Genomic DNA, 17,246 nt, shown 5'->3' with positions numbered 1-17,246 from the left:
AAGGAAGTTTTATAAATCTCCTTCCAGACATTTCTGTGGACTTATTTTGGAGGGAAGGCTACAGCATGTGCCAAGTCCACCATTTTGAGTAAGTTCGACAGTTTTTCTTATTGTCAGCTTCCTACTTTCTGTTAGTATCTTGTTATCTCTTTATATTGTGAGTCACTTGTTTATCTTTTATCACTAGATCCTGTTTGTATAATATCTGATAAAAGTTTCTTCTAGACTGGGTTGAGAATCTTGGACAGGTTCTTAACTTTCTACTCCTCTCTAGGCAGAATTTAGTGATCAGTAAGATGGGATATTAAGAGTACAAACTTCTTAGGGTTTTTGGTAGTTCCTTTAATCTGTTTCTTTCACTGAGGAGAAATATGTGAAATAAAATCATTCAGTCTCCATACAAACTCCGTGTGTCCACTTTATCTTAAGAAGATTCATAGCAAAAGATAGAAATACTATTATTTCAACTGTTTTCCATCAGGGTATCCAGAAAATTCTCTTTGGTATCAATCATAGATCCTCGGCCTGTTTAATTCTGTTAATTTCCTAGAGTTTGTAATGACCTGAACAACTGCATCTGCAGTCTTTTATTATTACTCTCCAGAGGCAAGTTGATCTTACAGGAACACACTATCCAGGACTCTTTCAATTGTAGTTTCCAACTCATGCTAGTAGTTTCCATGACAGCTAAAGGAAAAAGAAAAAAAGGGAATTTAATGAGTCATCTAGGGGTTCAAATAAGGTAAGCAAGTTCTCTAAGCCTCTAGGCTCTCCTGTCCTCTCTTTTCTTAAATCCATTCTCAGACTGATTCATTTCACACTGTAGTCCCAAGAAGCTTAAGCCACACATGGGCTTCAGTGTTCAACTTTCACAATGAGAGGGGCCCACATCCTTCCAGAATTTATGTGTCACAGAAAAAAACACAAAGAAGAACTCTGGTGGACTCAATTGGGACCCATCACTTATGCGGTGGTAGAGTGCTTTGATGGATGAGTAGGATCCAAAAAGAGGGAGAACCCCATGTTTGAGAGTTCCACTGGTATGATATAAAGTGGAGTAAATGCAGTTCTCTAGGAAAACAGGGGCTCTGTTACTAGAAGGAGGAGTACTGGTCAGGAGAGAAACAACAGATGTGCAGTACAAGAGGCAATACAGATGAAGGCAGCTAAGAGAGGGAGTCCTATTTCCTGCCTTTAATTCTTTGTTTAGGGAAGCTTTATCTGAAACTTTGTTCTATTCCTCACATGAGTCATAAGAGTTATTCGTTCATTCATGCATTCATTCATTCAGTCCCAAACATGTATTGCATGCCCTCGGTTGAAAACTTGGAAATAACTAGGAATCCAAGCATGATCTCTGAGCTCCAAAGGTCAGGCATTGTTTATAAATGATAAAGGTATATTCCCTGCCCTCATGAAATATATGATTTAGTTTCAGTGTTATCTATGTTATCAGACACATACAGAATTATTTCTAATATATAACATCACAGCCATATGAAAATAGTGCTATGAGTGCACAGGAAAGGGGTGGTTGAGTATGCCTATATAGATCTGGGGCTTGCAGTTTGATGGTTTTCTTTAATTAGAGAATGCTATGAAGGAATTTCTTTCCATTAAAAAGGAACAGCTTGGACGATGGGTTTAAGGCAGGAACATATATTTAATATGATCCTTACCTAGTTCTGGAAGTGGGAAACCCATTTAAGAGATACTTTTAGAGGCTAATTTAGTGTGAGATATAGAAGTTTAGGCTATGCTGGCAGATCCTTGGTTTCATTTCTTAGTTATTTCCATACAAGTTTACCTCTTTAGTTGGATTACGTATACTTTCTGGCAGAGACCAAATCTTATTCTTCCTTATTTTTCTAAGTGTGCCAAACCCTTTCCAGGAGACACTTGGAGCATTATCATTGTTCATGTTCCAAAAGAGCAAATCTTTCCTGGCAAACACAAAGGTACAACTGTTAACCTATGTTCATATTTTTCTTTCTCTTTTAAAGCTTCAGTCACCAATAGGTAGTCATGAAAAATACAACCTTTGTCCCTAAATTTGAAATTTCTGACTCACAACCTGACAGTATTTCAGAATATACATCTCATGGGCTTTTTTTTTTTTTTTGCAGACTTGATGTATCTTGGAGTCTTTCTGGAATATCTAGATATATCCTCCTGAAAGAGAACATGTCTTTATAACATGCCATTCTATAAATAGCTGTATAATTATTAGCTATTAGCTAATAAGTGACTATTAGTCACTGTGGCATCCAGCTTCCTCCCTGACAAATGTAAAAGGAGTCTTTATTTTATTCAACACACACAGATTGAACCAATATAGTCTGGGTGTTTTCTAGATGCTGTGGACAAAACATCTAGTGAGCAACACAAGGCCTTTAGAGTCAGGGAGCTTAGAATCTAGCATTGAGTAGAACAGGTAAAAATCACATATAAACCTAACTTAATAAGATCATCTTAGATAGTGATAGTTACATAAAAAGGGAACATGATAATATAACTGATAGATGGAGGGACCTACATCTAGTTTGTGTGGTCAGGAAAAATTATCTTTTAGGAGACACTTGCCCTGCGGCTGGATTTAGAATCCATTGAAAGATTTTATCTAAGGAAGTGCAATAACACAATTTACAGTTTCAAAAAATCAATCTGACTGCTGTGTAGAGAATGCCTTGAAGAAGTTTCAAGATTATAAGGAGAAAGACCAGTTGTTGCCTAACTCCAGGAGAGAGGTGGCCTGAGCCAGGATGATAGCAATGAAAGTACAGAAGAGATAGATTATCTACATTTAACAAAATATGACAGGATTTTGAGGTGAGAGAAATGGATGAATAAAGAATAGCTTCTATTATATGTCTTGCTAACATTTTGTGAATTGGAGAAGACTCGGACAAAGGTGTTTTGGGATATAAATCAATAATTCTACTTTGATCATGGTGAGTTTGAGATGCCTCCTAGATAATAGAGTTCAGTAGGCAGTTGGTTATGCAATTCCTAAACTCAATCAAGAGATCAGAGTTGGAGACGAATATTTAGAAGTCATTGAAATTTTAGGCAGTATGTAAACCAGAGAGTGGATATTACCCAGAATGAAAGTGTAGATAGGGCAAAGCAGTGAAGGGGATGGAACTCCAGGGTATTTCCAAATTTAGAGGCCAAGTAGTAGAGGTGAAATGGGCAAACGAGAGGGGAAAAAAGTCTCTAGGCAGGCAGGCAGGCAGGCAGAAAACACAGAAAATCATGTTACACAAAGGAAAGCGAGGGTCTGAATAAAGAAGGTGTATTCAACTTGAATGCTACCAAGAGGTTGAATGGTATGAACACAGACAAGTGGCCATTATATTTGACAACACAAAGGTGACCTTAAGAGGAGCAGTGTAGAACATAAGCCAACATGGAATGTGTTGTAACAGAGAGTATGAGTCATGAGGACAGTGAATAAACAATCACATTTTGAAGCAGGCTTTGTTCAAAGAGGAGAGATGTGTGACGGTAACTGAAGAGAAATGTAATTTCAGGGATGGATATACACATACAAATACATGTATATATTTATACATATAGATTTTTAAATTTTTGTTCATTTTTTTAAAGATGCAAAGTATTATTAGAGCATGGTCTTCTTTCCTAAGGAAAAAAAGGAATACACTAAAAAGACTGTAACAGTTATCAATTTTTCTCTCATGTCCAAACATTCCCTTCAATATACTCTCTGCAATAATGGACAGAATTCTCTCAAGCATGCCTCCTGTACAATGAGCACATTGTTTAGCTTTCTCAAGAGAGGGCACTGGAAAGACATTAGAGGAGGAAGGTGCTATCCTGCTATTTCCAGTGGCTACGCAGTGGGTTGGTGTTTTGGGTGTGGGACCATCTGGTGGAGCTCTTCCCCAGGCTTGCTCCCAGAACCTATCCATCATTTTATTGCCTTGCAGACTTGTTCTGAACTAGTGATAATCTACCCTGGCCTTTCCTACACAGGAAATGATGCCACAAAGCTTCCTCTCTACAAAGACCTCCTCCTTGTCTGGGCACCGATTACTTCTGCAGGTCTCCTGCACAGTTTGCCTGTGTTCCAGATCCCCACCTGCTCTGCATGCCCATGCCTCTGCTTGCCACTCACCTGTACCCTGGCCACCATCACCTGTACCCAGAAAACACACAGAAGGTGTTTTCTGCTTGCCTAGCAACAGCCCATGAACTGTGGTCTGGGAAAACCAACAATCTCTGTTACTTTCACCAACAAGGTCTGACCCTCAGCCATGGGAGGATCCCTTCTAAGTTGCTCTTTCCTTGGATTCCCTCCCTCTACTCTTAAGAGTACCATATGATTTCCTTATATATTACAGTCACTCCTTTACCAGAGTTTGGTAATTCTCTAGATGGGACTTCCTCAGTTTAGTTCACTGTATCGTTTCTACCTTCTAATTGGATCCAAACTTATACAACAATGAGAGAGTCTAACTACAGGAATTCAGCACTAAGTGGTACTTAGAAAATACCAGTTTTTGAAACATTTTCCTTGGAAAGGTCCCCATATATGTAATTAAAAAACACTTACCTTCTCAGTTTCTTCTCAGTATATTCTTTAACACCCTTGCCCCTTGATAATGGTTTCCCTTGGAAATATTCACCTCTTTGTTTCTTTCAGGAGTAGTTTTCCATGTGTAACAATTCATTCTATCTAAAAGGCTGAGTGCCAGTCATTTTTACCTTTTCATCCCGTTGGAAGACCAACTGGCATTTCTGGGTACATACTTGGCAATCATCTCAGACAGGAAATGACCACATCTAATGTCAAGGAGGCATAGCAACAGTCACTTCTATATTTATGATGATTCAGTTTTTGGAAGAACCAAAAGTGCAAACCTCTGAGAGCTGTTCTGAATGTATTGTCCTATCTGAGCTTACATTTCTCTTAGGATTTATATGTTACAAACATATTTCTCTTTCTTTTCGTAAAAAAAAATCTCTAGGTCTCATTCTAATTTTTAGTCTCTGTTCTAAAATTATAGCCCTCTGTGTGTTCTCTTTAAAAATCTGCCCTTTAACATGACCTCCAATACCTCTTATCCATTCTCACTTCACTTGAAGAGTGATTGTGGAAGATCACTTTATTAATAGAAAACAACACATGCTGTTCCAGGTTTCCATGGTTTCACAACTCTTGTTCATTCTGACCTTAGCAACTGGAATAGTCTATGGTGATGCCCGAGTTAAGGTAACCAGTCCTTCCCTCCCTTACACTCTATTTTCTTGCTCTATTGCTCCTTCTTTCTATTTTTCTATCCCTCTACTGCCTTCCAATTGTAATCAGAATAAAATTCAAACTCCTTGCCAAAGGCTACAGAGGCCATACATGATTGGGCTCCTGCTTTCCTCTGTAACTTCTCCCTCCATATTTCCTGCATTGCCAATACTCCAGGCATAATGATCCCTGTTCCTTAAATAAACCCAGCTCCATTATGTCTCGTGGGTTTTGCAATTGTCATTTTTTCTGTCCCTACTTTCTCTCATGGATGCCTCATTTCCAGTATTTTGATCTTACTTGAAGTGCTTCCCCCTGAGAGGTCTTCTCTAACTCTACTTGTCACCTCCATCACCATCATGCCATCATTGTGCATTACATAACATTATATACTTTGTTTATACTACTTGAGCAGGTCGGAATTATTTTATATCTACATTATTCTTTCTTATAATGTAAATTCTTTCATGGCAGAGAATTCATTTGCCTTTGTGACCACTTTATGACTACAGACTAGAATAGTTCCTGGCGCATGATGGATAAAATTTTTGACCATCTGAATGTGGACTGGGCACTGAACTGTGAACCCTTGTTCCTGGGCAAATAAGTAAAAATTTATTATCCTTTACCCAGAGGAAACTGGATAAATAGATTTATGATGTTTCTACTATAATTGTTCTTTCCTAGAAGCAGCAAGAGTAGGTCAGAGGCCCAGAAGTATGTGGGCATGGTTTGGAGTGAAAAATTAAGGAAGAATATGCTGCCAGGTTGTTTTTATGATAATGATATTTCCCTTTCCAACTGAAATTCTATCAATCATTATTTTTTTAAATGATTTTAAATTTTAAATTTTTAAATGATTTAAATGATTAAGTTTTGGGAAGGTCTGTTAAAATCCAAGTGAGAGATTAAAATGTTAAACCTCCATGTGTAGGTTACAGAAACCAATGTTTTGATTATTGGTTTTCAAACAGTTTTAAGTAGTGGAGCTTTTCAAATCAAAACCTTCCCAGAAGTCCAGCACACATATAGGTCAACATGGCTGATATGCTGGCTGAAATGGCGTAGCAGAACTTGTATCCTGCCCACCAGGCACCTAAGTCCTGTTCCTCCAAGCAGTACCTGAGGGACCACCTATAGCACCCAGATTTTTACAGAGCAAGGTTTGAAAATCACAAATCTTGGACCAACTCCTGTATTTGGGAAATAGGCCCAGAGAGCTGAAGTTATCCAAAGTTGTAAAATTACTGTTAACAAAAGGACTGCAGCTCAGCTTCTTGAATGCTTAGGGCACTGTGCTTTCACCTGCTATTCTATATTTCTGGAGGATAAATTCTATCAAATCAGGTTAGCTCCTAGCAGTGGGAGTTCTTAAAAGGAGAGACAAGTCAACGGATTTTAGTATCCAGGGGACCTCACTTGGAATTCTGCTCTTCTAGGATTGAGGACATGGTGAATTACCTCACAAGACTCCTCTTGCCACTTGGCAATCATCTTGAGTTGGTCTTTCACGGTAGAAGGAAGAAAATGGGACTTTCTCCAAATATTTTATGACTTTATTGCACTGAATGTCCATGAATCAGAAATTTTAACCATTTCTCCACATTCTTGTATTAGAAGTATTGACTTCCCATTTGTGAAGAGTGGCAGGACTCTTATCAAGAAGTGTAGGTCCCTTTCATGAGCATTAATTTTTTTTTTCCTCTTAAGTAGAAGCCCAATTAGAAAGAACTGATGTGTTTGAATTGGTGGTTTATGGATTAGCCATAGTGTAGATTATTTCATGCTGATTGGGAGTGCAGAGCCAAATACAGCATCTGACAGGACAGCAAACACTTCATAAATGTTTTTAATTAAGTAAATAAATTTCAGAGATGTTAGCTAGCAAATACAGTTTAACAATATATTAATTTGATTTCTGACTACAGATTGAGGCGGGTGGACACTATTTTGCTATATGCAATTGTTTTATCAGGCATCAATGATGCCCACATAGAGATCTTGAAAAATGTCCTTAATGGCAAGATACTGGATGTAACCATGAAAATCACTAAATCTTTCCACATCGGTGTGCATCTCCCTGATGTTTTCTGCCTTGATGATAACCATAGTGTCTGGGCTTCTCAGAAGATGATGCTGAACAGCTTTGTGGACATTGAGGGCCCCTCAGATAAAAACATCAGTGGGGAAGGGTCTGAAATGCTGGCCCAGAGAAATCACAATGACAGTGTGTTTATCTCCTCCAGTTCTGTCAATGACTCTGGCAATGTACTCAATTTCTTTCACTGAATAGGTCAATGATCCAATCAAGGGATAACCATGTTTTTGCCACTGAATGTTGATATTCTCATCCAAGTCCACAGCAAGTTAGTGTTGAAATTTTCCAGCCTCAGGCAGATCCATTGACTTCAGTGCTGATGACAGGTAATCCCCAAAACGAAAGAAGTGTAAAATTATAAAGATCATAAAGACAGAAGAAAAGGTTTGGTGTTTATCATAAGTTAATCATGACTGATTTATTACTGGTTCAACTGACAGAATAGCTTTGAAGACTATTTGAATCAAAAGTGCTACGCAGATAAGAAATTATACATGCTCCCTTGTAGAACCATGCAAAAGCAAATTGGGGATGGAAAGCATTCAAGTAACTTCACTGGAGTGTGATGTAATTTTTTAGGTATTATTTTTGTACATTTTGTGAGCTGTAGATTAAGCTTATTTGAGGACAGAGAAAGTACTAATTGAAGTATACATTTCAAAAACCAAATAAACCTAATACTCTGTTTCCTTAAGACTGGAATTGTATTCTCTGCTTCTGCATTTCCTTTACCTATTCTTAGAATGGGATTGAGCATGTCATCTATAATAATGGTTTTACTATCCATTTGTGAAGGGCTTCATAGTTTACAAAGCATTTATTTGGATTTATACATTCATTCACCTCAAAGCGTGCTCCTCCTTTCCACACACATGTCCCCCTTATCCATTAAGAATACATTCCAAGACCCACAGTGGGTGCCTGAAACTGCAGATAGCACTGAACCGTAAATATACTAGGTTTTTTCCTATACATACATTCCTATGACAAAGTTCAATTTATAAATTAGGCACAGTAAGAGATGAACAATAAAAAGGAGAATAATTATAATATACTGGAATAAAGTTAGATAAATGTGATCTCTCTCTCAAAAGATCTTGTTGTACAGCACTCATCCTTTTTCTTTTCTTGTGATGATTTGAGATGATAAAACGCCTACATGATGAGATGAAATGAGGCGAATGATGTAAGTGCTGTGACATGGCCTTTGGCTACTACTGACCTTCTGACTATGTCAGGAGGATTATCTTCTGCTTCCAGACCACAGGTGATTGTGAGTAACTCCAACTGTGGAAAGTGAAACCATAGATAAAAGGGGGTGAGGGGGGAACTACTGTGTCTACATCCACCCACCCACCCACCCACACACACAATTTAACTGCCATGTTATAGAAAACCAAGAGATGAAATGATCTGCTCAAGATTATACAGCTAGTGACAGAATCTGCACTTGAGTTTGAACTTCCTCCCAATTCTTGCGAAAACAGTCTACCCAATCTTAGAACCTATGAAAATGTAATATGAACAGAATAAAATGATGTCCTTCAATTTTTCATCCCATAAATTAGACCTTTATTGGGGCCAGCTGCTTTGTAGTTAGAACTTCTAAGGAAAATATATATAAGAGGATTATTAATGCTTTGTAACAAGTGCCATCTTTGAAGTAAAGGGCTACATTTAAAGTTTTAACCCAGGGGGTTTGAAAATGAAGACACTGGAACATTAGTTGAATGAAAATGGCAGTATCATTGTCTTCATTCTGCTGCTAATTTACTTCAATATCCTTGCCCAAAGCATGCTGTAAGATTTAACTTTCAACAAAATGTGTAACACACATTTTGCTACAATTTAAAAGATTAGACAAAGAGGGAGGTAACTCAGTAATTCAGTACTTTCTATAACCTAAGAGATCCACTGGTACTGAATGTGATGCTAGAGATTACCACCAGACCCTTAATTGTTTAAAGATTACCACCAAACTGAGGTGTGGAGGAGTTCAGAGGTCACAATTTAAAACTCATCCCTTCTGGTGGGAATTCTACATACTGCTCGGAGCCAAGGCCCTACTGATTCTATAGTGGGAGGATAAGCTTACCTTCTAAGTTTGAGATCACAAGAGTGGCAACATTCCAGAAAGGCCATAAGAGAGCCACTAAAGGTGCACTGTCCCCAGTGATGATAGCCACGACCCAGGACACAATGGGCAAACAGTAACAGTTTTATAGGTAAGAATGCTAAGATCTACTAGTGAGTTCTGAATTACTTTTTGTGCATCCTTGGTTTAGTAAATAGAGAACAGGACTAAGATTCTAGCCACTGGATTCTAGCCCCAACCCGGATGTTAGATAACTGCTTTGAAGTTTTCTAGGCACTTTCTATGTGTCTGTGTGCCTTGCAGTGTGTTAAAAATTTTATAACTACTATCTCATTTAGTATTTATAACTACCAGGTAGTATCATGTGGAGTTGATCGATGAGGAAAATGACACACTGACAATAAGTAACATGCCAAAGGTCATGGCTCCTAAGAGGCAGAGTTTATATATGATAATACTTAAAAACATGTGGTTTTTTTTGTGCCTAATTCTAACTGATGCAAAATCATCACCTTGCTCCTGGCATCTCTCTTTTCATGTAATGATACAGTGATGATAGCTTATACCAAAGAGAACTTCACTATGTAACAAACAATTCTAAATGCATTGTATATAATACTTCATTTTACCAGGTGGGTACTATTTTCATCTGCATTTTACAGATGAAGAAACTGAGGGGGACACTAGTTATGTAAATTGCACCGTATTATCCAGGTAGGACATGGAGAAGTCAAATTTTGCTTCCAGGGCAACAGGATCTAAAATCCACACTCTTTTTTTAAATTTTTTTTTTTCAACGTTTATTTATTTTTGGGACAGAGAGAGACAGAGCATGAACAGGGGAGGGGCAGAGAGAGAGGGAGACACAGAATCAGAAACAGGCTCCAGGCTCTGAGCCATCAGCCCAGAGCCCGACGCGGGGCTCGAACTCACGGAGCGCGAGATCGTGACCTGGCTGAAGTCGGACGCTTAACCGACTGCGCCACCCAGGCGCCCCTAAAATCCACACTCTTAAGCATCATCCCAACTGTAGAAAATGGGCAATATCTTATGGTATTTTCAGCTCTGTTAACAATTTTCTGAGCATGCTGGATACAAACTGAGGCATGTATTCTACAGGGATAGGAATGTAATAAACCTTTTCTATACTTGCTCCCTTCCAGTCAGATAAACATATTGTTTTAAAGGAAAGGGAAGGATGTCTGGAAAAGTTTGAGTATGTTGTGATTAAGAAATATGAAGAAGAAGCCTTTCTTATTGCTACCTTGAAATAAAAGTAATTTCTTTAAGAGATGTAAATAGTAGCTTAGACTGTGGCATATTGCTGATACTGTTTTTGAAATATTCCATCCACTGGCAGATTGTGGAATCTCCCATTAGATATATAAAATTTCCTCTTAGGCATTCTTTCATTTTGATTGGAGCCAAACTACAAGAGACAGGATTCCACGTGTCTTTCCAGACATGTCCACCCGGGATTGTGGATGCCATTCCAAACTCACATTTCTTTTTCATTCGAACTGTTTTTTCTGCCAAAGAATCAGCAAGATAGGATCTTTGAAATATCACCTTACTCATCACCATTTATTAAGAATCTATTATGTTTTCTAAGTATTCTCTTAATAGGTCATGAGGGAGGTGAAAAAGCCTATTGAAACATCATCCTTTAGGGGCGCCTGGGTGGCGCAGTCGGTTAAGCGTCTGACTTCAGCCAGGTCACCATCTCGCGGTCCGTGAGTTCGAGCCCTGCATCAGGCTCTGGGCTGATGGCTCAGAGCCTGGAGCCTGTTTCTGATTCTGTGTCTCCCTCTCTCTCTGCCCTTCCCCCGTTCATGCTCTGTCTCTCTCTGTCCCAAAAATAAATAAACATTGAAAAAAAATTAAAAAAAAAAAAAGAAACATCATCCTTTAAATGTAATAGTTTTTTTTTAGTATAATTTTTTTCTGATATGAATTTTCTAAGTGATGCCCATTAACATTCATTATAGAGAACATGTTTTCTCCCCTTCCCTGCCTCCCCAAGAAAAAGAACACTCTGGGTAAAATTTAAGCATTTATTTGCCTTTCTATGAAAGTTACCAATTCTTGCTTAGTAATAAAAACTCAATTATTTTATCATTCTATCCCTCTTTACCCCCAAGTTTGCTCCATTCTGTCACAGCACCTTAAATGCCATCATCAACCTAAATTCTTTGAACAGAGGGTCCAGAACGGCAGCATAGGAAGACCCTGAGCTCATCTTCTCCCATGGACACACCAAATCTACAATTACATATACAGTAATTCCTCCTGAAAAAGTGAGGGCTGAATGAACAGCTGCTGCATGACAAATGATAGAGGGACTACATGGAGAAGGGTAAAAAGATGGGAGCATGGTAACAATAGGAGCCTCATTCCCAATGCAACAACCTCATGGAGGGGCCCACATACAGACTTCCTTATCTAAGGGCACAGCAAAAACCAGCTATTTAAAAGGCAACTAGTTTATAAGTGAAGAAAATGCATTAACTAATCCTAGATCATCTGCTAAATAGACAAGGAGCTACTGAAACACTTTCTGAGGCTGGAGATGCTGGTAAGTACCATTTTTTGCATTCTCCTTCCATCTTAATAGCATTGATGGGAGCAGAGTCCAAGTGCTCTAGCCAGCTTACTAGGGATGCCCCAAGCAAGTCCTGTGCCCCTAGTTCACAACAGCTCCAGCTGCCCCTAGAAGAACCACCCCACCCTGCAACCCCCAGTTTGTGCCCTCCCCAGCTCCAACTGTCCCACCAAGGGGCCCCAGAGTGCCATGCCACAGGATTTCTCCAGGCCATGCTTTACCCAGCCATCCTGCCAAGGTGGCCTAGACTTCCCTGGCATGATATACACCAGGAACCCCTGGCACGCACCCACTCCAGACTCAGCCATCTTGTAAGGCACTGTGTGTGACAGGATCTCCTGGCCCAGGCCCACTCCAGGTCCAGCTGTCTTCTTACCAGGGTGGCCCCAGCACAGTACACCCTAGTACCTCATGACCCATGCCTGCTCCAGCGCCACTCATTCTACCAAAGCCACCAGGCACACAGTTTACACAGGGGATGCTCCTGCACAAGGCCACACTGTTAAGACTGAGAGACATGATCATTCTGCCTATTTCATAGAAAAAAAAAAAAAGAGTGAAGCAAAATGAGGAACTGAGAATTATGTTCCAAATGAAAAAACAAAATAACCCTACCCCAAAACCTTAATAAAACAGAGATAAGTAATGGTTATAATGATGATCAACAAAATGGAAGAATGGAGAACTTTAAGAGTTAGAAAATATAAAAAAAGCAGAGCCAAAGAATACAAACTGAAATGGAAAATAAACTAGAATAAATCAGCAGTAGAGTATATACAACAGAAGAATGGGATAGCAATCTGGAAGACAGAATAGTGAAAATCACCCAAACTGAATGACACAAACACTGAAACAAATTAAAAAAATAAAAAATATAAGGATAGTTTAAGGTAGCCATGGGATAACATTAAGCATACTAACATTTACATTATAAGGATCCCAGAAGAAGAGAGAGAAGGAAATCGGCAGAAAAACTCATTTGAATAAGTAATGGTTGAAAACTTCCCTAACCTGGAGAAGGAAATAGACATCCAGGTCCAGGAAGCACAGAGTCCCAAACAAGTTGAATCCAAAGAGATTCATACCAAGACATGGTATGCCAATCAAAATGGCAAAAGTTAAAGGTAAAAAGAGGATCTTAAATCAGGAAGAGAAGGATAACCATATACATAGAAACCCCATAAGGTTATCAGCTGATTTTCAGCAGAAACTTAGTAGGCCAGAAGAGAGTGGAAGGATATAGTTGGAGTGCTAAAAGGAAAAACTTACAATAAGGATACTCTACCTAACAAGGTTATCATTCAGAATTGGAGGAAATATGGAGTTTCCTGGACTAGCAAAAACTGAAGAAGTTAATCACCACTAGACTGGACTTATAAGAAATGATAAAAAGAAAACAGTAGGTCATATCTGTGTGTGTGTGTGTGTGTGAGAGAGAGAGAGAGAGAGAGAGAGAGAGAGAGAGAGAGAGAGAGAGAATTTCATTAGTAAAGGCAAATAGGCAGTAAAGGTAGTAAAGAGTCACTTAAAGAACTAGTATGAAAGTTAAACACAAAAACAGGTTAGGCCACTATAACTACAATAAGCATTTAAGGGATACACAAGATAAAAAGATGTAAAATAAGACATCAAAAAAAAAAAAAAAACAGATGGGGGGAACAAAAATGTAGTATTTTAGAATGCATTTGAACTTGAACTAACAGCTTAAATATATATATGTGTGTGTGTGTGTGTGTGTGTGTGTGTGTATGTATATATACGAACCTTATGATATCCATAAACCAAAAACCTACAATAGATGCACAAAAGAGAAAGGAATCCAAATATAACTGTAAAGAAAATAAGCCAAAAAAAAAATAATTAAAAAAAAAGAAAATAAACCAAAAGGGAAGAGAAGAAGAAGAAAGGAATGGAGGAAACACAGAAAGAACCAGAAAGCAATGAACAAAATAGCAATAAGTACAAACCTACCAGTAATTGCTTCAAATTTAAATGGAGTGCTTCAATGGAGAAAAAAGAAAGCACAAATTACCAGTGTTAGAAATGAAAAATAAGATTTCACCAAAGATTCTGCAGACATTTAAAAAGTACCAAATCATTATTACAATAAAAATGTATGCCAGAAATTTTCAAAACTTAGATGAAATGGATCAATTCTTTGAAAAATAAAACTTACCAAATCAACAAAAGATGAAATGGAAAATCTGCATAGTCATGTTCATATTAAATACATTTAAAATAAAACACTTCTAAGAAAAAAGAAGGCATAGCGTGGCAAAACAGATAAAAAATAAGACCATTTTTAAGCTGCCTACAAAAACTCACTTCAGATCTAAAGACACACAGGCTGAAAGTGAAGGAAAATAAGATATTCCATGTAAATGAAAATAAAAAGATAGTATAAAATACTCATATCAGACAAAACAGACTTTAAAACAGAAACTGTAACAAAAGACAAAGGAGGTATCACATAATGATAAAGGAGTGAATCCAAGGAAGGGATATGATGTTTGTACTATTCATGCAACCCAACATTGAAGCATCTAACTACATAAAGCAAATATTTAAAGACAGGGGGAAATTGATAGTAATAGACTAACAGTAGGAGACTTAAATACTCCACACTTTCATTAATGGGTAGAACATCCAGACAGAAAACCAATAAGGAACAGTGGCCTTAAATGACACATTATAGATATCCATAGAACATCTCATTCAAAAACTCCATAACACCCATTTTTTTAAAGATGCACATGGAACATTCTCCAGGATAGGTCACAAGTCTCATTAACTTCAAGCAGAGTGACATCAAAACAAGCATCTTTTCCAATAACAACAGTATGAAACTAGTTATCAATTACAAGAAGACCTGGAAAAAACTAAACACATTTATTAAACATGTTACTAAACAACCGATGGATTAAAACAAAATCAAAGGGGAAATAAAAATACCATGAGACAAATTAAAATGGAAACACAACTCTCCTAAATTTGTGGGATACAGCAAAACCAATTCTAAGAGAGTAATAGTAATATTACTCTAAGAGAGTAATTGTAATTGCTATAGTAATATAGCAAGTAAACAAACAAAAATCCCAAATTAACAATCCAGCTTTATACCTGAAGAAACTAGAGAAAAAGAACAAAGCCTAAAGTTAGAAGAAAAGATGTAATAAAGGTCAGAATGGAAATAAATGAAACAGACTGAAAAAAAAATAGAAAAGATCAACGGATTAGAGCTCATTCTTTGAAAAGATAATCAATAAATGTCAAGCCAGATTCATCAATAAAAACAAGAGAACATGAAATCCTGAAATGAAAGAGGAGAGCTTACAAAATGATACTACAGATATAAAGTATCCTAAGAGATTACTATGAACAGTCACATGCCAAAAATTTGGAAAACCTAGAAGAAATGAACAGCTTTCTAACTCTGCATCATAAAGAAACAGAAAATCAGAATAGGCATTACAGGAAATGAAAGTAAGTCAGTAATTTAAAAATTTTCAAAAACCAAGGGTCCAAGACCAGACAGCTTTACAGGTGAATTCTAATCAACATCTAAAGAAAAGTTAATACCTAGTTTTCCCAAATTATTCCAAGAAATTATAAAGAAAGCAATGCTTTCAAACTATTTCACGAGGCCAGCACTACCCTGATAGCAAAACTAGGCAAAGACACTGCGCGCGCGTGCGTGCGCGAGCACACAAACACACACACACCATTAAAGGCCAATATTCATGATCAACTTAGATGAAAAAAATCTTTAACAGAATATTAACAAATAAAATTCAACAATACATTAAAAAGATCATATAGCACAAGTGACTGGGATTTATTCCAGGAATTCAAGGAAAGTTCAGTATCTGCAAATTAATCAATGTGATATACCGTATTACCAAACTAGGATAAAAATCCTAAGATCACCTTAATAGATGCATTTTGACCAAACTCAATATACATCTATGACATGAACTCTTAAAGTGAATATAGAAAGAACAGATCTCAACGTAAGAAAGGCAATATATGACAAACCCACAGCTAACACCATACTCAAAAAAGAAAAGCTGAAAGCTTTTCCTCTAAGATCAGGAACAAGACAATAAAGTCCACTCTCATCACTTTTATTCAACATAGTATTGGAAGTCCTTGTACAGCAATCAAACAAGAAATAAATGTCATCCAAATTGGTAAGAACTATTACTATTTGGAGATAACATAATACTATACACAGGTAACCATGAAAGCTTCACCAAACTGATTTAATTAACATAAATTCAGTAAAGTTACAAAATACAAAATCAATATTCAGAAATCTGTTCTTTCTATACACTAATAACAAAGTAGCAGAAAGACAAATTAAGAAAACAATTCCAATTATACTTGCATCAAAAAGAATAAAATACGTAAGAATAAATTTAACAAAGGAGATTTAAAACCTATCAACTGAAAACGTAAGAAACTGATAAAAGAAATTAAAGATGACAAAACCGTATGGAAAAATATAGCATGCTCACGATAGAAGAATATTGTTAAAATGTCCATACTACTCAAGGCAATGTACAGATTCAATGCAACACTACTCAAAATATGAATAGTTTTTAAAGAACCAGAACACATATTCCTAAAATTTGTTTGTTACCACAAAAGACCCTGAACTGTGAAAGCAATCTTGAGAAAAAAGACCAAAGCTGGAGGTATCATAGTCTGATTTCAAACTATACTACAAAACTGTAGTAATCAAAACAGTATGTTACTGGCACAAAACAACACATAGATCAATAGAGTAGAATAGAGATACCAGAAATAAACCCACACTCATGTGGTCAATTCGTGTATGAAAACAGAGCCAAGAACATGCAATGGGGAAAACATGTTAGTTCTTCAAGGTTGTGTAAGCTTTTCAAATTCCCTTACTACGATGTATAACTCTGGTTGTTTGGACTTTCCTAGAACAGGTGAAGTAGGAAGTAAAATTATACTTCTGTTAAGACACAGAAAGAGATTCCTTTGTGGAGTGTTGGAAAACTGTAAACGTGATCCAGGAGGCAAATATAAACAGTACCAACAGTAACTTACGATTTTTCATACTTGTCATGATTAGGATCCCACAAGAGAGAATACAAAACAAACATACAGCAGAAAAGAAATGCAGAAACATAAAAAATGTCTAACTCCTGATTCTTTT

The 17,246-nt window shown here is 37.2% G+C and overlaps 1 protein-coding gene and 1 long non-coding RNA gene across 2 annotated transcripts; both read right to left on the bottom strand.

Moving 5' to 3' along the window:
* Window positions 1-327: 327 nt before the first annotated feature.
* Window positions 328-2,073, bottom strand: LOC147576958 (uncharacterized). The gene is made up of 2 exons (XR_015240590.1): window positions 1,808-2,073; window positions 328-687 (listed from the first exon to the last, which is right to left on the bottom strand). It is a non-coding gene; the product is annotated as an uncharacterized LOC147576958 (long non-coding RNA).
* Window positions 2,074-6,885: 4,812 nt separating this feature from the next.
* On the bottom strand, window positions 6,886-17,153 carry NXPE4 (neurexophilin and PC-esterase domain family member 4). Its single transcript, XM_025928907.2, is given in 4 exon segments — window positions 6,886-7,677; window positions 10,788-10,985; window positions 13,144-13,195; window positions 17,055-17,153. Coding segments are annotated over 4 exon segments (876 nt in total). The 5' UTR covers window positions 17,148-17,153; the 3' UTR covers window positions 6,886-7,144.
* Between the last annotated feature and the right edge of the window lie 93 nt (window positions 17,154-17,246).

The sequence above is a fragment of the Puma concolor genome, chromosome D1 (genome assembly GCF_028749965.1).
Source record: "Puma concolor isolate L17-30 chromosome D1, mPumCon1.1.hap2, whole genome shotgun sequence".
NCBI classification, from domain to species: domain Eukaryota; kingdom Metazoa; phylum Chordata; class Mammalia; order Carnivora; family Felidae; genus Puma; species Puma concolor.
This window is presented reverse-complemented; position numbering and strand designations above follow the sequence as displayed.